The 24,528-nt window shown below is 39.4% G+C and overlaps 1 protein-coding gene across 8 annotated transcripts in view; it reads left to right on the forward strand.

The window, feature by feature from the left end:
* RBPJ (recombination signal binding protein for immunoglobulin kappa J region) overlaps positions 1-24,528 on the forward strand; it is a 154,358-nt gene that overhangs the window by 90,504 nt on the left and 39,326 nt on the right. Inside the window, exon 1 of one of the 8 annotated variants that reach the window (XM_037390724.1) lies at positions 1,936-2,009. The exons of 5 other annotated variants lie outside the window; for them this stretch is intronic. In XM_037390724.1, coding sequence (XP_037246621.1) covers positions 1,990-2,009 — 20 coding nt within the window. In that variant the 5' untranslated portion in view covers positions 1,936-1,989. Of the gene's footprint in view, positions 1-1,935; positions 2,010-15,835; positions 16,517-23,791; positions 23,963-24,528 lie in introns of those variants that run through there. 2 more of the 8 variants (XM_037390741.1, XM_037390755.1) reach the window with 2 other exon arrangements.

The following is a 24,528-nucleotide window of genomic DNA, read 5'->3' on the forward strand; positions in this document are numbered from 1 at the left end:
CTTGGGAGAAAATCATATTATAAAAAAAAATTAACAAAAGGTATGTTTTTAGGAAGAGATTTCCAAAGGGATTATGAGTTGCTCTTTGCAAACAATACAGAGGATTTCCAGTATGCATTGTGCTTTTGCCGAGAACTGCGCCTATGAGGGAGCCAATCAAAGTCCTTTCATACCTAATGAAGAGGGGGAAATCACAGTGGGGAAAGTCCCTTAATGATAGCAAACAATAGCTGTTTGTACAGTGAGTAGAATTACAGCAAACTTTGTTGCCAAGCAATCTCTTAAAACATGATTTTACTCATCTGAGACATTATTCATTGAATTAGGATTAGCAGTAGAGAGTGTAGGTGGGAGGGAAACCCAAAATCATATCACAGGATTACTGAAATGTTATCTTTATCCCTAATTTGGGAGGCAGCAGAGGTACGGAGGTGAAGTAATAAAAATTATGTGGGTTTTGGAATCTCTGTAGATCTTTAAATCAATGCAATTGTGCTTGAAGTGAGATTGACATGTTATACTAAAAACATAGAGGAAGCTGAATGGACAAGACAGAATCTTTGATGTAAACGGATTAATTTTCAAACACGGTCTCGTAATTGATGATCAGACCCTCACCTTGAAATGGTAATGTTGTTAAATAAACTCAAAAATTGGGGTGTTCTTTTGTTTATGTCAAACTTGGAGCACATCTAGGTAATTTTCTTTTGTAGATACCTTCTGTTCCCCTGACTATAGCCAGCAGCCTTATCTGAGAGGTCACCACAAAGTTCGCTTTATTGGTTAGAGTCTCAGCAGACTCAACAAGTTTTGTTTGCCAAACAAATGTATCTTACGCATTTTGGTTGCAGATAACAGCATTACCAAAGCAGGCTTTTAATTTAAAACTGATTTTTCAAAAATAATGATGCAACATTTCCATGTACCAAATCTCATAGATCTAATAGCTGTGTCTCTACATCCCAGCCTTGTACTGCTAGTTTTTATTCACTATTTGGAAAAGGATTTCTTTAACCATTTCCCACTGGTTTCCAAGCTCGGTAGGAATTTTCAGGCTCAACAAACAGGAGTGAAAAAGCCTTCAGCCGGCGCTGCCTGACAGAGCAACAGTGCAGGTTACCACCAGCTGGTGGGTTTTGACTTCTTTTACGGCTCTGGTAGGAAGCCCAAGCTGCTCCACAGTTACCCAAGGACTTGGTTTGGTTTTGTATGATTTCAGTGAATCCGACAGAGCAGGCACGTCGTGTATTGGCAGAAGTTCCACAAAAGCTCTGGTCTGAACTCCGGAGGAAACGTTCACTATACACGGGGGGGGCGGACGACTGGGGGGGGGGGGGGGCGGTGGGGGGGGAACTTCTCCACCTCCCCAGTACACCCCAACTCCTCGCTGACCGAAGGCCCCGCCTTCCCGCCGAAGGGGCCCGCCCCCGGCCCTCACGACGAGCCCGCCAGCCGCGCATGTGCCGGGCCCACAGACAGCACGAGGCGAGCGGCCCCACACGCGCCTCCCGCGGGGGGAGGCGGCGGCGGCGAGTTCCCCACGCCGGCACTGCCGGCCGATCCCGCCAGCGCCCCGTCCCCGCGCGCTAGCAGTCACCCCTCCCCGCCCGCCCTCGCCCCGAACGGTTTCTCCCCGCCACCGTTCCCCACGCCGGTCCGTCCCTCCCCGCCGGCGGGGGACGGCGCAGGAGCCAGACGCGCGAGCGGGCAGAGGGAATCCCTCGGTTCCCCCGCGGCGCCCTCGGCTCTCGCGAGAACGGCCCCGCTCTCCGCTCTGCCCGCTGGCCCGCGGCACCCAACTCTCGCGAGAGCGGCGCGGTTCCCACGCCTCGGCTGTTGTGTCTGAGGGGAGAGCCCAGGCGCTGAGTGGGCGGTGCGCGCCGTCCCCCCCGTCCCGCGCGTGTCTCACGGGCCCGCGCACGCGCGCTCCGGGCCCGGAGAGGGGGGCGCTCTCGCGAGAGTAGGAGTTTTGGCGAGAGTTTGTGGAAGATGGCGCCTGTTGTGACAGGGTAAGTGCGGGGGGTTCGCAGCGCCGCGCCGGCAGCCGTCTGTTTCTGGGGGTGCCGGGGCGCCGGCTGCGCCGCTCTCGCCCGTCGGCGCCTCTGCCGCAGCTCAGGGGAAGCGAGAGCTGCCCTGCGGACGGCCCGGAGGCAGGCCCCGAGAGGCAAACCCTGGGGGGCTGGGGTCCCCCCCGGGTGGGCGCACGGGAGGAGGCCCCCCGCGCCTCGGGTGACGGACCGCCAGCGGCTGGGCTGTCCGGCGGCCCCCCGGCGCGGAGGTGCCGGCAGGGCCGGGCGCTTTCTTTGCTCTCCTCTCCGGCACCGGCACGCCGGTCGGGACTCCGTGCGGGGTCAGTGTTCATCCTGGCTGCTCCGGAGGGGGGTCCCTCTCTGAGGGCTTTCTGGAGAGCCGCGGAGCCCGGCGGGGAGGGGACCGCGGCTGGCACAGGCCGTGCCCCCTCATCTGTCGCCCCAGCTCATCTTGCCGCAGGAGGGGGACCCACGGGCTCTGCTGGCCACAGACCGGGAGCGCTCGGACAAAGGCTTTTGCTGCTGTGGTTGGGAGAAGTTGAGCGCAGTGCTCCTGCCCTACCTCGGCGCCCTTCGCGCGGGGAGGGTCGGCTGGAGCCCCCGGCCCGGGCCGCCGAGCGGGGCGGGTCTGTCACTGTCGCGCGTTGCGGTGGAGCGCGCTCGGCCGCACCGAGTGCCGCCGGGCTTACCACCCCTGCGAGCGGGGCACCCATCCCCTCAGGCTGGGGGACTGAGGTTCCCGTTCTTTCCTCCCTGCATGCTATTCCCAGGGCTTTTGTTGAGTGTTAGTTGCCTTCTTCCAAATACTGCGTTGCGGTGAAGGGCAGCAGCCTCCCCACCCCGGTATGCCATGCTGGATCATAACGAATGATAGTCGCCATCCCTTTCAGCCACGCAGGGCGATATTTAATCATGGCTAGCCAGCTGCAGCATGTGTCACGGTAATAAGTGACATGCTCTTAGCCACCTCCAGCTGATGAATAATAACAGATCCACTGCTGGCGTACAGTATGCAGTCTCACCTGCAGTGTTGCACTGCATATTGCCATCCTCACCATATCTTGCATTCTGCTGCCTATTGTAAGTTCCTCATCCTTTATTTTGGACTGAACTGAGCACGTGTGACCTCCCTCTGTGTTGAGGGAAGGGACAGTCAAGAGAAGAACAGGCCGTTTCTGTATTCCACCTGTTTGTTCCAGATGAAATCTTGACTGGTGAAAGTACTGCTGTGTCTTTCTAAAAACATGGACCTTATTTTATGATTTCACAGTGTGTCTGTGACCTTCTGTCTTCCCTGTGGGATTACATTGTCTGTAGCATTGGCTCTGTGGTTAGAGAGCAACAGCCTGCTTGGGGGTGGGGTGGAGTTGGTGGTTGATGCTTTTGTTCTCATGGAGAAGGTAGCATTATGGTATTTTGTTGTTTTGTTTGGCTGCAGTAGTGTTTCCAATTCCTCGCTTTTGCTTGTCAAAAACTATATCGAAGCTTTTGCTTGATTTGTGTCCTGATAAAGGCATCTTATGGCTCATACATGTTTTCCCAATTAAATGTTCTTTAGGGAAGCTGGTCTTGTTTGTTATGGTTCCTGGAGTGTACTATTTTAGAGGTTAGAGTTGAAAGAAAGGAACAAATGATTTTAAAGTTTGCTATCGGTATTAGTCTGTGCTCTAGATGGCGAATAAGTTTTCCCATGTTTCTATTAGTTTACTCCTCTGAATATTTGGGCTCCATTTCCTTTTGTTTATTGATTATTGCAGGTTTGTCAGAAGTGTTCTCATGTTTGTGACGTTACTTTTATCCTTCTTGGAGATCTGTTAAAATTCTGACAATAACAACTACAGTTATTTTTTTTAAATAAATGATGGAATAATTTGAACATTAGGAAAAACAGCATTTTAGCAAAAGTGAAAAAAATTGTGTGTAGTTTTGGATGTTGATGCTAATTTATTGTTCAAAAACTGTAAGTAAAATAATTCTCTGAAAAACAGTCTTGTTTTCTTATTGTTAAATATTTTTAGCATTGGTAAAATGAAGTCTGTTTGGTTGATGTTATAGTTAGATGAAATTAAGAAGCCTGATTTTTTTTTTTTTTGTTATTATTATTTTGTTACATGACCTGGTTTTGGAGTACGGCTCTGACGCTGAGTTTTCTGTGTGTATGAGGGTTAAAAATTGATCATATTCCAGTAGCTAATTTTTTTTTTTGTCAAAAAAGTCAGTAATAGAAACTTTCTTTCTAGGCTGTTCTGTAAAAGCTGACTTGCACAGGGAAAAAAGTTGAAATTAAAAAGCTGTAGCTGAAGAATGTAGTATGCAAATACTGCATTGTATTTTAGTGGGCAGCTTGCAGTTCTTACGGGTGCTCAGACTTTTGAGATAAAGCACATGGCTTTTCTGCAGTCAGTGTAAGCTAAATGTAAAAATACAATTTTTTTTTCCTGTGAAAACTGTATGCCTAAGCCTAAGTTATGGTACATTGCTTTATGATGTGTTGGAATGGAATAGTAGGAATTTATTGCACTATTTTTGAGGGACAGTCAGAGTACATTACCGGTTTCTTGTTTGCAGCATGTGGTACTCTCCTACTTGCATCACAAGGAATGTTTTTATCAAGATTGCTTGTATTTACAGTATGACTGAATCTAAATTGTACAGTGGCAGAACTAGATGTAATGAGAAGTACACAGAAACATGTAAGAAGTAATTGAAAATTAATTACTATTTGAACTATTATTTAACATGAAGTGGATAATTTATGGCTGGGATAATAGAATAGTATTTTGGGGTTTTGTGGAGTATTTTTGGTTTTGCTTGTGAATGATTTAGGGAAACTCATAATTTTAAGATGGCAAAATTAATAAAAATGTTATTTAATCGGGGAAGCATGTTTTGAGTGCAGAACACTTTGTTTTAAATAATTACTGATACTACAAAAATATCTGTAGGCCTCAACCAGTTTGAAAATTTTTGTGCTAGGCCTAATACAACCATATGACAGAGAGAATTTCTAATGCTATGAACTTATTTTTGTGTCATTTTAAAATGACATAAAATATGGAATGGTGTCTTCTCTGTAGCCTGTGACAGTCTGATCTTTTAAATATTAGAAAATAATGCAAGAAGCATTGCAAAAAAATCCAACAACAATAAAACCCTTGCAAAGAATCATGTATCAGCAAACAAGTGAACAAAATTTAGAAAGGGTAGATAGAAGTGATAAATGCTAGGCATTGGTTTCAGTACTTGATTAACAGTGAAAACCTCTGTAATAGCAGTATACAAGATAGTATTTGGGTTATTTTTCAAACAGGGTTTGCGTTGAAAAAGACAGAAATAACTGAGTGGGCTTATCACTAGTGTGATGTTTTCCATAGCATTGTAAAGTAGAAAATTGTTTTAGTAACCCTTTTCTAAGTATCAGACTCGTTTAAGTTATGTGTCCGAATTAGTCATTCCAAAGTTCTATGGTTAAGAGGTGTTTCCTGACCCAGAATACTTGATGATTGAAGGGTAAGGGAAGACACATCAGATCTGTGATGACACAGGAGAATGTTTGGCATCAGTGCAGTGAATTTTAGCGTACTGGTCTAGATGTGCCAGCCATCTGGTAGTTTTGTTTGTTTATTTGTTTTTAATGAGAACTATGGAAAAACTTGTAGGAGGTTTTTGAAGGATGACTGCTCTGTGGGGCTCTTGCAACTAGGAGGGCAACAGAAGAGAGGTTCAGAGGTGAAAATGTAAGTTTATTGAAACTTTAGCCTCATCTACATCCCAGTTAGTAATTTTCAGGATGAGGACATTGACCAGTAAGGGTCTTGAAGTAGAGAGTGAAGTGGATGCCGCTCAAGAGATGTCAGGGGAGGGTGGGGAGACTTTTGCGATCTTACCTTAGGCTAAAAAAGCTATCTGGAGAGGAATGTTCAGAATAAATAGAGCAGGGTCAAATCTGGATTTTGAAGGATGAAGAAGGGTGCTTCACTATTTCAGATGTGAACTGCTGTGGTCACAGGATAAAATTTAAGCTACTAAAAGCATATCTTCGTGATGTGGTAGGCACTACCAGGGTTTCAAACCCAGATTATTTCTAGGACCTATAGAAAAACATGGGTTAAGGGCTGAGTCTTAGTTAAGAGTCCTGAAAGTCAGTGACTTGTAGTAGTGGAAAGGAGACTGAAGCAGTGATAGAAAGCTAAGTCCTGTGTTTTGTCTGTGCTGAGGCTGAGCTGATAGCCATCTGTACAGAGAAAGAGATGCAGGCTGAGAGGTTAGCTTGGACGAACACGGAGGGTATGTAGTAGAAAGTATGTTTCTAATTAACGGCAGGGAGTTATTAGTTGAATTTGAATCCTGGCACTGGACAAAGTAAAGGAGAATGGAGAGGGATGCAAGACAGAAACCTGTTAAATGATTCATAAGATAGTACAGGTGAATAAGGAGGCTCCTTCAGGAGGATACACTGAAAGAACAATTAGAATGATAAGGGATGAATCATGAGAGCAACAATGCCAGGGAAACCAGGGAGAATATTTCTGGAAAGGAGGCATTGCTGGTAGCTTTGGGTGATTGACAGGTCTAGGAAGATAAGAATTGCATATTGATTCTGAGCCTCATCATAGGGTTAGACTGCAAGAGATGTTAGTGAGAGTGGCTTCAGTGAAGCTCAAGGAATGGAAACAGGATTGTGTAGACTATGGGAGTAGAATTCAAGGATAGGATGGTTCTTCAGGCTATAGTTTTTACTGTCACTGGAGTTTTAAACATGGTGCTTATAAAGATTTGAGTAATACCATAACTATGGCTATTGTATTGTGTGTATACACATAATGAGTGTTAAAGCTTGGGAAAAACTCGTTTACAATCAAATGAGTAGATGGTTTTGTGTGACTAACATTTAAATCATTACCAAGGAGCTTGTCAATGTCTTAAGTCTATTGGGAAATCTTTGGGAGCGCTGTATTCTTGAAGCAGTCTTCTGAGATGCTTGCAAATACTCAATCTTTTGTAGTTTCAGTAGGGGCGATTTTAGGAAGTTAACTCTTGATCTGGATTTTATTTGCTTTCATTGTTTATTCATTGTATTAAGTAGCTCTTTGTCATTTCTGACTTATTTTGGTTGATATAGAGCACAAAGAAAGTTTGAAAATCATCTTTTTATAACTTGATTTCTCCAGAAGTGCTCTACAGACTGTTTTATTAGGCATAGTATGTGTGCTTTTCTTACTGCTAGTCAAAAGGCAATATCCTTTGCCAATACCTCTTTGCAGAGATAACTCTTAAGTTTGCTATTCTGTACTATGAATTGCATTATTGATCATGGGATTGTGGATAAGAGTTTTTTTCCTATGAGTTGCTAATTTCTACTTCCCAATAATAGTTCATTCTAGGGTTGTTTTTAATTATTTTGAACTGAATCAATTTATATGTTTAAAAAGCATGTGAAAAGAAGCTAAATTAGCCTATAGCTGCTTGTAAGGTCTTCCTGAAAGAGCTGTGGTGCCTTCATGGGCAAAGAATTTGAGTAAAGGTTTTATACATACCTATTCTATGCTATGTTTGCTTTTTGATAAAATTGAAGAAAGAAATTTTAATTCTAGATTTGTAAAGTACATATTTAATAGAAACAAGTATTCTAGCTTATGCAATACATTTGAATCTCTGTTGGGAATGACGAATGTAATTTATGCAAGATACTAGTTTCACATTTGGAGTGCAAATTGTGTCAGCAGAATTTTAAAGTTTCAGGACATCTTTTCTATGTTAGTAGTACTTGCCACCCTAAATTCTTTGGATGTTAATTGCAAGCACATTATTAACTGACCTGTATGGCACTGTAATGTGCTGAATCACTGCATCCCAAGAGCATTTCTCAGGGAAGGTATACTTTTAAGTGGATTTTTAAAATTATTTACATTATTGCAATATTTTACAAAATTGAGCACTTGTAGTGTTGACTTGCTTTTTAAGAGTTGCTTATTTTTTCCTGTGTATTTAGGTGAAGAAGGGAAAAAGGTAAATGTCACTAGCTATATTGTCAAATGTAATCTTAATTCTGTTGACAAAACTGGATTTGCCTTTTGAGTCTATACTATTTCAAGACAAGTTTATAATTATAGGTGTAAAATTATATTCTTGATCTTACTGAACTTTCATTATTTTTATGTGGAAATGTTTATAATACTCTTAATACTGTACACCTTTCATACTTGTCTTGAACATAACTGCAGTAATTAATAATTAAGATTACATGAGGCAAGGAAATTATATGGAATTATGGTTCTCTCTTTCCAATGTAAAAACTCAGAAGAGGAAACGACTGATAAATTTCTTTGAAGAGAAAATTATTAATAGAAAGTAGCAATTTTCCTATCATTATATTCTTACTGAGTCTTGGAAAAGTAAGTGCTAAACTTAGTTTGACATTATCTCATTTCCTGGGGTTCTGCTTTATGCTGTGGTGCTCTTTACTCATAATTCGCGTGCATTTGTGTGTGTGTGTTTTGTGGTTGCTACCTTTTTCTAAAAAAAAAAAAATAATGTTAGGTACCCTTTGAAACATAAAGAAACTCTTTCATTGCCTGTTCCTATGTGGCATCATAGGCCCCTTTTCAGTGCCTATGTATACTATTGAAAATAATTTAATTTTTCGAGAAATACTTAATGCTCTTCAACTGGAGTTTAGTTATCCAGATAGTGATATATGCCCATGTATATTCATGCTGTTTTGCATGTGAATGCATAAACTATATATTTACAGTGGTAAACATTTTTACCAAGAAAGGAAAGAAGGTAGGGGTTTCAGTACGCATAGTCTAAGAAATCTCTTGGTTAAGATCAGTTTTACATCCTTGCAATAGGCAGAGGCTATAACTTTACAAGGATAAACACTATTTTTGGATTCCATTTAATATTTTTTTACAGTTTTTGAAGAGCTTGACTGTTCTATAAAATTTTACCATAAGACATAGTCTTTATAATGTCTTACTATTTTAATTAATCAGAGTATTCAATGAGTGACAAGCGGCTGGGGCATGATTTATTCTTTCTAAAACAATCTGAATGTTTTAGTCAACAGCATGTTTCTTCATTAAGTTTGTGATGCTTTTTTTTTTGAACATATATTTTATGTAGATAAGTCTTGAAAATATTCGTGTTGAAATTAAGTGTATATTTCTGTAATTATTTAAATAAAGCTCTTCTCATTGCTTCACTTGGAAAACATGAAGACATTAAGGTGGCTGTGTTACGGTATAACTTTTCCTCATTTGTTTTATATTCAGGAGGAAGAAATAATTTGTTTTCATTGTAGTTGCATGACTGACTTGTATGAAGTGGCATTTAATCAGTATATTCAAAATCCAGAACACTTGTAATAAGCAAGAAGATGTATTGGCAAGTGGTCATTTTTGACTGCTCTGTGTGAGATTACACCTGTTACTCTATTTTTCTGCTTCTGGTAGGTGGGATTCAAGGGTATGTATTGCAATGAGTCCTAGTCAGTTTTCTGATTGTTACGGTTATTTGAATGTATTTGAATAGCAGAGTAAACATTTGTAATTTTCCCTTTTTGAGTATGGACAAATGTAGACATTTTTCTGTATGTGCCAGAGAAAAGTCTTTTTACTTGTATTCTTGGTAACATTGCTTGGTCTGTAGAACATTTCATCTGCACTTTTTTTTCAAACTATACTTTGGTGTGTTTCAAGTGTGTGGTGCCTTGGGAGACTACCAGGAAACTTGGTATCAGAATGAAACTTGATCAGGCAGCATGAAACTCAGAATTTTCTAAGCCTGAGAGAGGGTATTGAATTGTGAAAAATACTGGTCCCTAATTTTTGACGTACCATAGAAACGGCACAAAGTAAAAAGTACTCTTTAGGCAATATACTACTTTCATTTTCCTGGCAGCTCTTATTTTAACTCTGTAATTTAATTTTGTGTGGGAGCAGTGGCAGAGCATCTTGCAGGTAGTGTTTCTTTTGCAAGCTGTGGATTAGGAACTGCCAGTGTAAAAAAATAAGGTCTAATTTGTTTGCTCAGCAGAAGTTTGTGAAACTAAGCATTTATCAGTTTTTGGTAACAGTGTGGGGTGGTCTCTGGTAATGGGTTACTGCTTTCACCAGTGCTTTTACGTAAAGGGAACTTCAAAATGAAGGCCTAGAGAATTAGAGGTGCTTGTGCTCGCTCTGAATTATGCCATTGCGGAAGAGTTCTAAGGCCTGGCATTATAGAATAAATAATAATTAAACTTACTCAGTTATTTTATTATTGTTGTTGTTCCAGCCATCTGCGTAAAAGCCCTTCATGTCCTGAACATGAAAAAACAAGCACAAAATACCAGTGACTTGCCAAGGTCAAACGCAGAGTCCATGGAGAGGTGGAAATAGAACTGTTGTCTCCTGATTCCATTCTCATTGCTTCGTGTGGTTATGGGCTGTTTGCTGTTCAGTTTGCTGGGTTTTGACAGGTGGCATCATGTCTTCTCTCGCTACTGTGCCTGTGAAAGATGGTCAGCAGATACCAGACTTTCTTAGGTTTTCAGTCTGCATAACAGAAAGGTATGGTAAGCAAGACTAAGACTGACGGTATTCATAATGAATGTGTTTTGGTAATATTGAAGGATATTAGAATAGACACTAGAGAGATGCTGCTCTTACATAATGGAGACATAAAAGCAATGGCTAGGGCATGACCAGTGGATAAATGTGGCATGAAGAAAAATGAAGTGGTGCTGCAGTGTGCTATAGCCATGTCTTTATACTACAAAAGAAATTATTCTGTATAGGTATTTATTTTAAAATTCAAAATATTTTACCACTTTCCAAATCAGCCAGCCAGCTCTGACTTCAGTAGTGAGGGTAAGAATTCAGAAAAGAAAAAGCTTCATTGAAAGACTGGTGTTATTCTGCATGTGTGTATTTCTTTTCAGGCTCTCATAGTTTTGTAGTAGATACACAGTGATGACTAGTAAAATCCTTAATAATGTAATATCTTCCAGAAGTGAGGGGGATATAGCAGAACTATTTTGGACGTGTCTTTTCTGTCCAAGTATTTTTCTAGCCAAATTTTTTCCTTCTGCTGTTCATTGCCAGCACTGAGTCCTGGGGTGTTGTTTTTCGTTTGTGGTTTTTCTTTTTTTTTTTCTTTTCCTTTTGCTTTCCAGTTGTTTGTTTTTTTTTTTTTTATTGCATGGTTGGTTTTGTTTTTGATTTGTTTTATTTAAATGTGCATTACAAATCTTTCGTTAATAAGCTATGCAGAGCAGTTAATCAAAATAAGTATTTGGGATCAGGCTTCCTCTTCGGAAGAGGCTTGTAGCACACTTGATGCATTGTGACAGGCTCTTTCAGTCAGTACAGATGATACTTTTAACCCTAATTGTCATGTAAAAGTTTGAGAGATCTTCATGTAAGTACTAAATTTACAAGTGTGGCTTTCAATATTAATTGATTTGCTGGTTATGGAGGTGAATGTGCCTCTTAGTTTGTCTGCAGGAGTGAAAGAAAAATATATTATGCAGAGACAGAAAACAGGGAGTTTTCTAGATCTGAAGTAATTTTTTTGCCATAAAGGTCATCAGAAACAGGAAGGTGAAGGCATAAAAACTTATTCTAGTATATTTTAATTAATAATACGGACATTGGCCAGGTTAATGTTCAATTTTGATAATACAGTAAATAAGAATTCTGTTAGCAATGCTACCACTTATAGCAGCACCCTCAAAGTACTCAGAACTGTGCTAAAAGAAATGTGAGAACTATGGTAAAACAAATGTCAGAACTTTTTCCATTTTTACTTGCAATGGGCAAGATACCTGTATTTCCTTGTAGTTAACAGGTAAAACAAAGGAGTCGTCATGAAACAATGTGTTAAAAAAAAAAAAAAAGAGAGGTCTTATTGAGAAGTTTTACTCACAATTAGCTTGTTGAAGTGATAAATCATACTTCAAATGGCAGCAAAGAAGAGTAGACCAGGCTCTTACAGTCATTTGCAAGTGTTAGAGTCTACTAGAAAGTATAGTTCAACTCTTTTTATTGGATCCCTTGACCTGTAAGGATAACTATTATTCTTTTGACTAGCTGCTACATGTACATTAGCTTTTGAGATTGCAGTCAATAAAAGGTGACCTCTGAAGGTATGCTGAAGGTACGTGACAAGACAGAGTTTGAAGCCAGTCCTTGTGTGAGCGTTCCCTGACTCTAGGCTGAATTTCCATATGGAAATAAAACATACAAGAACGAACTCTCTGAATGTTCATTCAGATAGTGCTTCTGGACAAAATCTTAATGTTTCTGGGTTTTTATATTGTTAGTACTTTGCAAGCAAGCAGAAAAACTGAACTGACTCTTAGCTGTTTCACCTTATTGCTGTGTGGCTCTTAAAGTCAGCAGTAGACTGGTTAGACTTGTCAGTTTGCATACTCATTAAAGTCTTACTGCATCGGTTCAAATTTGAAAGTTTTATCTTTTTTGGTTAGAACAGGTCTTAAAAAAACCCAAAAGCAACAGACCGATGTTTGCCAGATGTTATTAGGCAGTGATGAGTATTACATCTGTAGAGATAAGAGACTTCACTTACTGGAAGTTTTCCTCAGTGCTTCTGGTGCATAGGATTCAAATTGTGGGTTTTGTTGTTTAAGGTACTTTCCTAACATAGATTTTACGGGTGGTACTTTTGACACTTTCTCTGTTGTATTCAGTATTCTCCTACTTAATGTCCTGACTTTAGGCAATTTTGTTCAATAATGGTATTACTTCTTTTTTAAGATAGAAGATGTTATTCTACCATGTCCAAATCACTTTCCTAATATATTCTCCTTTTTGTTTTGGCATTAGTCGAAATGTGTATTAATCACTGCTTGACATTCCTTTCTGCTGATTCCAATTTAGATCTGGTCAATTCTGCTTCCTCTTGTTATATGTACAGTGTAATGAAAGAACTTTGGGGGTTTCTTATATTACTTAGTTGCTTTCAGTCTTGTTCTCTCCTGAATTTCATGACCAGCCCTCAATTAGTTTTGCTTCTACATCTCTTTACTTTTTTTTATGAAGTAATACAGCAGGATACTTTCTCTATGCTTTTTTTCCTGTGATGTTTCTATATAAGCCCAATTCTCTTTGTTCCTGGGCAGTCTGCGTTCGTTTACCTTTGTCCAGAACAGTATTTCCAGAGTACTTCCCAACAGTATTGCTCCGGATCTGTCATGTTCCCTTCCCTCCCCCCTCCCCCCCCCTTTTTTTCTGTTACTTGCCCTGTAAGGCTTGTGGTGTGCTTAGAGCATCAGCACTGTTATCTACAGAATGGGGAAGTCACTGTTACTACTCAGCCAATGTGATAATATAACAACTGTATGTTTTAAGTCAAATCCAAACCCTATTCCTTGCTTTTTGGAACTTGGAGCTTGGCCATATCAGTGTCTTTCATTGTGAGAGGAGATATCTAATGGTATGCAGCTTGTCTCCCAGCTAAAGAGCTGGCGAGTATTGGAGAGAAAATAAAATCTGAAGAATTCAAGAACCCAAGATACCATGTGTAACAGAAGACAAAACAATGATACAGAGAAGTGAGGAAAATTAAGTTATATGGGGAAAGGCAAAGAAAGATCCTAGGTGTTAATACTGTGAAGGCAGGAAACATATTTTGGGAGGGGTAAGTAGATGACATAGTGGAGGATCACTTTATTTTGAAGGAGTTTCATTATTCCCTTTCACTACGCTTCTTTCTTTTGACATGTTTCAGTCCTCTTCTTCATCTTAGAAGTGTATGGGAAGCTATCACTATTTTGTTATTCTTTTGCTACTCCAAGAAGGATGGATAGAACAGAACTTTGAATTAATTAATTCAGAGACTGCAATCTGTTGCTAGTAGCATTGTAGGGAGTATATTGAAAGCTGTAAAGAAACAGGACACTTTGTTCTTTACTAACATGGTGTATTTCTAAAGCAACAGAACTGGGGGAAAGGATTGGTTTTGAAGTGATGAAAGCAAACTAAGTAAAGCTGAAACGAAGTTTTGAAAGCCAAATTCTGTAAATAAGCATTGCCCAAAAAGGGGTATGTGTGTATACAGGTAAGCTTCAGGTTGTTTGTTACACAGCTTTGTTATACAACTTGAATTAATATTGACTATACAGAAAGTTTCCTTTAACATAAGATGGGTTAAAAGAGCATGTGTAACTTCCTGCATAAAATTGTAACTTTTCTTTTTGCCTGGTTCAGTGGTTGAAGAGAAACACTAGATTTGCTTTTCTTAATATTGTTTTAGAATCTTAAGAGAAATGGTATTCATACTGGGATGTTTTAGTATAAGTTAGAAATTATCATTTTGATTGAAATAGTTTGATATTTGTTGTTCTCATCAGAGAACGCATCTTTAATAGTTTGTAGGTTTTGTGCTACACTTGTCATGAACTTGTCTGCTTATTTTTATGTCACAAAAAATACGTATCTGAAAGATTAACAAAGATATTCCTGAAGTAGGTGGGTAACACTGGTGCACTTTTTCTTTCAACAGTGAGCCTCGGTTTATGTTCAGTGATTAAGCAGCTCATGTAACCCTTTGGCTACAGGACTCCTATCCCCTTCATTTTGCAACAAGATTTAAAAAGTCCAATAGGCATGTCCTTTGCATATCAGAATTGAATAATAGTTCCAGCCAGTGAGGCTCAGTGTGTGCAACCTTTCTGCTTTGGTAAAAGGAACCTTCAAACATTCAGTCTTGCAACACTGGACTGTAGTTGGAGTAACAGGAAGCAAACACTTAAGCTTTGTCCTGGATCTTCATTGCTTCTTCTGTCTGTGGCCTCTTCCTTTTTCCAGCTGCTTTCTTCTGTCTTGGAAGCCAAAAGTAACTTCATGCTCTTCTCCCGAGAGTTGAGTCATTTATCAGCTTCTCCTTTGCCAGATAATCTGTAATGGAATACACTACATTTTCTTCTGGCTGAGGCCATTTATTGCATTGTCCACTTGCTTTTGCCTTTCTGTCTCAGTCCTCTTGATTTGTTATTCTGTCCATTTTCTACAGTGTCTACAGTTAATTGTAGCTGTTAGAAACATCTTCTTGAGGACTCTTGAGTTCAGAGTGCCCTAGGTCTTGGCACAGTATCATTACTGTAATCACCTATGACTCATACTGCTGGGTGGCAGGCAGGTTCAGGGAGCTCCTTTAACAGGGGCTCTGGCATACCTGAAAGGGTGGACTGTGTTGGTTTTCATTACAGAACTAGTCAGGATGATGAGCTTTTTCGACCTCTTTATACTCCTTGTGTATTGTGAAGAGTGGTGCCCTAATGGTGAGTATACTTTGGGTTTGTCCCACGGTGTGCTGGCATGGTCAACCAGATCTTATAACTATTGGAAGTAGCATAGTTGAGCAGACATTGGGTGCCTGTCATGGCATCGTTTGTGGTGTTAATGAAGATATATTTCCTAAAGGACATTATGGCTTATTGTTGCAAATCTCTCAGGGAAAACCTTTCCTTGGGGGGGAAAAATCTTAAATAAACAAAACAAAACCAAAAAACCCTGAAACCTCAGCTGGATCTGCAGCTTCTTTTTTTTTTTTTTTTTTAAAAAAAAAAGTCTTATTTTGTTCTCAAAGTTAGAAGCATCTGCTAGCAGGGCTGTATTGCATGGTACCAAAGTAAAACTGCTTGAGACCCTCAAATGTAGAAGCTCAGTTTTCTTATTTATTTAAATTAGCTTTTTGAAAAGCAAATACATGAGTAGTAGAGATTCATTATGCTTTCCCTTACTGTTTGTAGTTAATTTTATTGAAAAACATTTGTATTATCGTACCACATTTCACAGCTGGCTTTCTTTGCATACCTTCAAAAAGCTGTGGCATTCTGTGTCAGTGCTCAGGTCAGCAGTGAGCATCTGTAGCCATGTGATTTTGGGGCTTTTCAAGTGTCACTACAATATGAGACTGGCTTTGCTGACATGTTAAAACTGAATTTTAGTTCTGGGGTGGGGTGACCCTTTGAGGCTGATCATGCCAAATTGTCTTGGGATTCCCTTCCACATCTAGTGTAGCCCTGTTCTACAGCAGAACTCTCCCTTGGTCTCTTGTCTGCCCCACTGGTCTCCAAAGCACATAGAATGTGTCCCTTACTATCTACAGTGTGCTTGGACCATGTGAGGCCCAGTTATGAATAAAACCTGTTCATTTCTGGCAACAGTGGGCTCAGAAATCCCCTGAACTGAAAATAGTTGTAGACAGGGGGATGTTCATAGGAAGTACCATTTAGGGTTGGGTGGTTCTTACTTTTCTTCAGCTGTTGGAGATGGACAAATGGATTGCTGGAGCCTTGGCCTGAATTAGAGTAACCACTAGCAGTGCGAGCAGAAGGCCCTGCACCTCTGGACGGACTGTCATAACTCTGCCCTTCTTCACTGCCTCACTTGCTTTGCAGCAGCAAGAGGGAGTAGAGGGGAATGCATGGACAATAGTCTGGAATGAGGGAGAGAATGAGCTCTCTAAATATGAAGGTAGGTAATGATGGCTATATGTGTGTAGGCATCCTAATCTTCTTTTGTCTCTATTCTTTCGATTTTTCTATTACTGCAAAGATTTTGTTGTCTGAAGAAATTTTGGAGATGAGAAAGTTAAGATTTCACTATCTCAGCACTGAAATTTTTGTCTGATTTTTTTTTTTTTTTGTTGTTTTGTTAAGGTATGGAAACATTGAATGGCTTTTCTGTTTTACACGTTCTTGTATTTAGCTGTAGGGAAGTTGGTCTTTCTCCCCCCAAGGGAGTTTCCTGTGTATATGGAAAAAATACAAAACAGAAGTGAAAAATACCTCAGGCTTCCAAACCTGCTGCTCATATTTCACTTCTCCCACTACCCTTCTCATCACAGAAACAGTCCAGCAGTTCTTCCTCTGTCCCCATAGCAATATCATCTATTTAAAGAGCTAGACACCATCATAGCTAATATGGTAGGTAACTTGGCACACAAAGTTATTACAGCAGCCTGTGAACCACTTGGGGGGGAAAAAAGAATTAAGTTACACAGTGATATACTTTTCTGGTGTTTATCTTCCCGTTGCCAGAATGTTTTATTAGGCTTTCTTCAGGCTAGTAAACACAACATAATTTGATACCTGTTCCAAGAGGCTTATAGTCATAAATAAATTTAGTATGCAACTCATGGTGGTTTTTTTTTTGTTTAAAAATCCACTTAAAGCAGGAGCTCAACAGTTAAATTGCATTTCATAATTTATTATTGTCATTGGAAATTCTGGAGACCCTCTGCTTACAATCTGACTGAAGAGCAAAGAGTTGGTTTCTATATTTCTTATGTCTGCGTGAACAGTGTGTAGATAACAAATTGAAAAGACTTGTAAGATGAAATGCTGGTATTTTTTATATGTGTGACTGCCATTTTGACAGTATTTAAACTTTCCCATAATCATGTAAGGTAATTCAAGCACTTCAAAATTGGCATTCTAAATTTTCTTCTTTTGTTTAGATTGCATTTTGCATATGCTATTGTCAGGTAACAGAGCCTTTTTGGTCTCCAAGTTGTTCTATAAACAGCAGGACTAAAGAACTTGTGTGTCTTATACATGTGTGACTTGTATGGTGAGGGAAGTTTACTGGACAATGCCATGAGCTCCGTCATCCCTAATGGGCCATGCGTGGCTGTAGTATAGCTGAGGCATATGCTTGCTATCTATCCAAATGGCATATGCAAAGTGACCTCCTGTGAAACAGTGTGCCATTGCCAAGTTCTGCTTGTCGTCTTCAATGACAGTATTTTGGAAATGTCTATCCAGCCTCCACTTTTCATAAAACTCAATGAAAAGATACCATCTCTCTAAAATGCTGAATTCTAAGCCATAGCTTCTAATATAGGTCATCCCTTGATTTTTTTCAGGATGAGACTTTTAAAATTCGTTTACCTTTGCTGCACAGGCATCTACATGTTTTAATTCAGGAGTTCAGCTTATCTATCTCATTGCTGAACCTTAATGATTGTGTTTGTGTATGATTTTCTCATTTTTCTTGGAGAGTTCAATCTGTCCTGTTTGAAGCAGCGCTAGGCAGGAATTGTGGGAAGGAAATCTCCCTGTTCATTAGCATGTTCCATGTACTACACACTTGGCAGTCCTGTTGGCAATAATTTTTAAACAGGTCAAGATACAATTGAGATGGTGGTAGCTGCTAACTGAAGTTAATTCCTGAATTTGGTTGTTTAGTACTTCAAAACAGTTTTGACAATTTACTTTCCCTTCTGGCCTGAATGTACTTGAAAGGATGAGACAATGTTTTGAAAAGAGGTTGGGTTCAGAGCTCAGCAGTTGGGAGTCTTCGCAACACTGCTTAGGCACGCTTATCATGCAGTAAAATCCTTAGACAAAAATTTGTGCCAGCACAGGCATTAGTCTGGGAAACTAGTGTTGTAGCAGTCACAGGTTCAAGATCATGCAGAAGTTCAGTGCTGTTGCGTAAAACTTTCTTTTAAAATACTACCTCCTTAAACACTTAGAATACCTAGGTCAAGTAAAATTTGTCTCAAACACTCTTGTTTTCAAGTTGGCTTCATAGTGTACCTCATTAAGATGCAGGGAGAAGTTTTACCAGTAATTTGCATCTGTGTGGAGTTTAAACTTGACAAACCTGAAAAGCAAGCCTACTTGAATTAAGTATGATTCACACAATTTCAATTTAAAAAAATGGACAATAATAACTGCTTTGCAGTTGTGCTCTGCAGATACTTTTTTTTTCTTAGAAAAAAATGCCCCATTAGAGCTATTTGGGCACAATAGGAGCATGTGTAACTATGTAAGAGAACCGTAATACTATAATACTAGAAAAAAAGATGATAAGGTGTTAGCCTGCTGACATCCCAGATGTGTAATCTAATCTTTTCATATGATTGTTGTAAATGTACTGTGATAAGGAGGAGTAGAGGTGTATTTTTGGAGTATCTGTTTCATTATCGTGTTCAGGGATCGTTGACCAATTTACCACAAGCATTGTTAAAGGTATTATTGCATTTCATGATAGGTATTGTGGAGATTATATTTCTCTAGCAATTTTTTTCTAAATATTTGAGTTCTGCATTAAAAATAGCAATAATTGAAGGGAACTTCTAGTTGATATAATTTAAACAGAAATATACTTGTTGTACATGCTTTATTTTCCTCTTTAAATCATTAAACATTTGTTAAATGGGAATCTGAATTTTTGTCTTTCCTGTGTGGCAATGCTCTAGTAATTATTGCAGGAGCTGCAACTGAAGTATAAATTAATCACTTGAAAACACAGAAATAATTTGCCTATGAATCAATTCAACAACAACAAAATCCAAAGCTTTTAAATCTTTTAAAGCATTTATGGTATTATTGAAACACAGGTTTGTAAACTGCAGAGGGAGTGTCACTTAATTTTGCTGTCTAGTTTTGTGACTTTAAAGGTTCAAGAATTACTTGTTTATATAAAATGCTTCCCAGTTGGAGACTTTTAGTATAACCACAGTGAAAAAGATTTGACGAGCAAGAATAGCCTCCAAATGATTTAGCTGTCCTAGAAGGTTGAAAGAGCTGTCTAATTCTCCCTCTTTTCTGGGATGTGTGTTTATTGCTGGTGTTTTTATATTAATGGGATGATATATTCATAAGCTTAATTATGAAGCAATATACCTGAGATTGATTAATTTTAGGATACTGACAGCTCATTTTGCAACTGCACCCAGTTAATGTTAGCGTAACAGTGTAATTCCTGGGTGACGCAAGAGGAAAACATCTGAAATCTAGGAAACCCTATAATTTTGTACAACAGGTTGGTGCCAAATATGTCTTTGTTAAAAAGTGTATGTATTCACAGGTTTTGTGTCATTTTAATCTACTGAATAAATGGATTTTATTTGCCGATTTGGAAATTACTGTTTGCATGGGAACCTGGTTATGAACTGATAACCTATTCTCTGCTTGCATACTGATATCATTTGTGAATTGTTTTACAAATCTAGGATCAGTGGATGAGATGTAGTTGCATGGAAGTAAGCTTATGTAACTCTTAACAGTTTGCTTTTAACAAACATAGGGAGCTGCTTCCATTTTGCATTTTGAGGGATTACAGCAGTGTGGAAGCTGGAGGAAGAAAGGGAATGAAAGGAGAGGGTACAGACTCTAATAAAACTGTGTATAAAAATAAAATAAAATTCTAGAATATCAAAATGACTCAGCTGACTGAGTTGCTGGAGGGGGGGTTGACAGGGCATCATCCCCATTTACTAAAGGTGTTTTTGAGAAGTATGAAAATACAGTAAAGATTTTTTTTTTTTTTTTTTAAATTGCTCTTGAAACTTTTTTCTTTGGTGGGCTAAGCACTGTATGTACTATTGCTGTTAGAGCTTACAGTTCCTAAAGCAAGGTCAGTAAATGGAGTGTATGAATTGTTTGGTGGTTGGTTTTGTTTTTTTTAATTATTTAAAATACAACAAAGTGGGTCTAAACTGAAGCTATGGATGCACCAGGTTTCTAATAGGGTGCTGCTGCTGCAGTGGGAGGTCCCATTCTACTCAGAGCATTCCTGTAGAACCATGGTGGTGGTGCTGGCACTCCTTGGGTTCATGACAGAATCAATAGAATTCACTTTCCTTCCTTCCTTTCATCCCCCTCCTCTCCCAAAAGATAGTGTGGGGTTTTTTTCTGGGTTACTGATTTGAATTTGTGGGAAGGTCTGACAAGTGCTGGAGTTTGTGTGTTAAGGGTGACTCAGGATATCCATGGGGGAAGCTGATAGGTGAGACCTATGTTTTGGTGGTGACAAATCAGCTGCCTGTGAAGCCGCAGTCCAACTGTGAGCCGGAGCGGCTGGGGGACACACATGTTTGCTTACCCTGACCTAGCAGAGAGGTGGGAAAGGCATTTGAGACTCTGGTGGCTTAAATGGTCACAGCAAGACTGTCAGAGTTGGTCTGCTTAAACCTTAGAGATGTTAGTATACTTAGCTGTCATTTTGTATTAAGTTCTGACTGCATTTAGGGTGAGAGGCTTATAGCTATCCTAAGCTAAACTTTGACTAAGGATGTTAGTCTCTGGTAAGATGTCTTAATTATGCCTAAGACTTGTTTTTTGCAAGTCATTTCCCTTACAGCATTCTTCTGTGTTTTATTTTCTACATTTAGTTCTTTCCCGTGAGAGTTATAGGCTTGCTAGGGTGTAAGAGAATACAAGCTTAGCTGCTCCTTCAGTGTAATTTCTTTTGGCTTCTGTTAAAGTTGATATGCTGAGGTAACCAAACAGCTTTCTGCAACCAAACCCATTGGTTTTCCTCAGTCTCCTACTACTCAGTGTATCGATAGGCTGAGTTAGCTCCCTCTGAAGGTCTCAATTCTGCAGGTGGTGCAGGGGAAGCTGGTTGAGGAGCCTGGAGCAGGACAGTAAGCCCCTTAGCGACAGATTAGTATGTTCTTGTTTTTCTGTTGATAGGAAGCAGTCACAGTAGTAATGAAGGCTCCTTTATGTGGGTATAGAGTAAGGAAAAGCACATGGAAGAATGGTTAACCTATTACTTCAATAGAGCAGTGGTTAGAAATTTTGAGTTTACCAGTGGCTATCCCTGTCAGGAACCTGTTATCTCTTTAAGAGGTGTTCAAAAGAAATACGTATTTGCCTTTATGGTTATGTGAGGTTAGGCTGGCTTTTTGAGGATCTTCTTCCTTTGCAAGTTCAGTATGGTTCTTTACTACTTCCTTGCAAAATAATTTACAATTTCCGCTTCTATTATATGTTTTTGGCATTGCAGTGAACAGTGGCAGTTCAAAGAAAACAGTGAACCTTAAGTTTTTGTGCTTATTTGTTTTTTGGGTTTTTTTTTAATGTTGCCTTCTGCACAGAAGCTGACCACTTATCTTTTAGTTATGGATGGAAGGTCTGTTTAAAGATGGGAAACTGTTCATTGAACACTGCAAACATTCAGTCATTGAAAATTGAAAGCAAGGTTGAACAAATCCTCAGGTACTTTAGTACAGCATAGGATTCCTTTATTGGCAGGAAAGTGGTCTAAAAAAATCTCTTGTGTCTAATTTGTGACTTTTCAAGTAATCAGACAACAGAGGTAACAATCAGTAGGTTTCTTAAAGTTGATCCTTGTGCCTCTAAAAAAATCCTTCTTCAGACTAAATCTTATTTGCAGTTATGCACAGATGGTAACTGTAAAAGGGCACTACTTTATTGCTTGATGTCTCTGTTCTTGTATTTAAAAAAATAATCTCTTAAAAGAAAAAAGTAGCTGCTTGTTTTTTAAAGGCTCACTGGTACTTCAATTCTGATTTAATAGGGGACATAGAATCACTTTCTTAGGAAATAAAAGTCAAGTTCACTTGTGAAATATCTATTCAGAGATGATGTACAAGATGAGATCCAAGGGAAAATTTGTTGTGCTAGATAGACAAGAAGAACCATAATAACTGAGCAAAGTAGTTGTCACTGAAAGCTGTGAATGTGGAACGTTGCATGTGGAAGCATGCTTCAGACAGTTTTAATGCATTAGCAGTTTACCATTATTTTAGTAGCCAGTTTTGTGATCTCTGTGCAGTTGTTTTCCAAACAGTCACTCCTTTTTGGTTTGAGTAGATGAAGATAAAACTAATGAGCCTTGTATTGCTCGTTCCCGATGCAGTTACAATAGATGAGCCAAATTATATTGTGGTTTAGGGACTGAGATTCTGTTGGCATGCTGATTTTTCAAGCTGATAACTCAGTTGGTAAGGTAAGTGTGCAAATATGCAGTTTTCACTGAATGTTTGAGCCAATGTTATTTGGGAGTCAATCAAAAAGAAATAGTAGCATGTGAATATAAAGGAATCTTAATAGGAGGAGTAATTTATGATGTTTCTCACACTCTACACCATTCCAATATTTTAGTGGCATATTTCAAGTTTGTAATATCTGTGTTCTTTAGTATGCTTGAAATCTTTTGGCTACTGTAGCTTCTTCCAGCAGGTATCTATAGTGAAAAGCAAAAGCAGGAAAAACACATCTTCAGGTAGGTATTTAGGCACTTTCTTGTTCGTAAATAAGCTGTCGTTACTGATGTTCTTGGCTTAACTTGGTGTGGCAGTTATGTGAGTTCTGTCTGGATTAAAATTATGTACTTTTTGGACTAGACCTTTGATTTTCAGAGTTAGTACAAGTACAGTGATGTTACTGGATGAAGTTTTTTCCAAATGTAGGTAGACCACTATAAAGAACTGAATTTGTTTACTTTCTGTAAGTTGTTAAAAAATGAGTCTACTTACTGATACGGTGCAAGCTGTGTTTAAATGGCAGTTGTGGTTCTGTGATTTTCTTTTTATGGGGACTGGAAAAGAGAGAGGACAATAATGAAAGCAACGTGGGAGGATGAAAGTGGGTCAGAAAAGGGAGAGGGAGTTTCTAATTGAACCAGTGACTTCCAGTGAGAGGGCGTGATGAAATGAAGCAGAGCTTTTTCTATTGTATTTATGTCAGTATTATTTGATATAGTGCCAAAAGTGTATATAGTGCTGTGCAGTAGAAGACTTGTTTGAAACACGTAACATGTTCTCTGTGCTGGAGGACTTAAATTCTTTAAGTACAGGCCGGAGCAGTACAGGATCATGCAGTACAAAGATGTGATAGTGCGTGGTTGGTGGCATTCACCCTGGAGCAGGTGGGTCTGTAGTTTGTTTTTTGGTTGGGTTTTTTTTTGGGTTTTTTTTTGGTTTGTTGTTTTTTGTTTTTTGGTTTGGTTTTTTTTTTTTTCTTGAAGAGAGGGAATGTTTTGTGTATGGCTCAAAAACTTTCTGGTTTTGTTATTTCAGGGGCTGCTGTGCCCCCTACTTCCAAAAAGCCACAGTGCAGTTGGACCACCCATCATTCATTCTGTACAGAGGAGAAAAGGACTTTAGGAGTAGGAGAAATGCTGGCATTGTTCATGTCCCTTAGACATTCTTGATTGGTGAGGTTTTAATTAATTTTATCTCCTTTTGTAGTATGGATAAGAAAGAGGGTCAGCAGTATTTCAAAGCAGATTGAGGTTGGCTCTTTGTACGTTATGTGTGGCTATGAAAACTTTATTTTTAAAAATGGGTTAGTTTTTAGTTCAATTCTTAATCTTCAGGACAAAGTCTTTATAGCAAAATTTATTACAGTAGACACTGTAATGCGACTCAAGGCCTAAGTGCCACTGCCAGGCAAAGGTGAGAGTGAGTTGATGACTGCATGCGGCTCTGTTAGTGCATTTGTTCATTCTGAATGATGAACCAGCCTGTGGCATGATGGGTGATCTAAAACTGACATTTTGCTGACTTCACCAGCTCTAGAGATAGTGGTTATGAACACAGTCACACCTGGAGGGAGGAGCAGAGGAGATAGGTGTCATTTCATCAGCAGTTTATGTACCTCAAGTGTGTGATATTATGGACGGAATAAGAGCCTCTGAAATGCATCATTTGTCTGTGTATCAGTTACATATCATATTACATAAATCAAAGTATGTTCATAGCAGAAAGAACACTCCTGAGA

Source organism: Falco rusticolus, chromosome 1 (assembly GCF_015220075.1).
Source record: "Falco rusticolus isolate bFalRus1 chromosome 1, bFalRus1.pri, whole genome shotgun sequence".
NCBI lineage: Eukaryota > Metazoa > Chordata > Aves > Falconiformes > Falconidae > Falco > Falco rusticolus.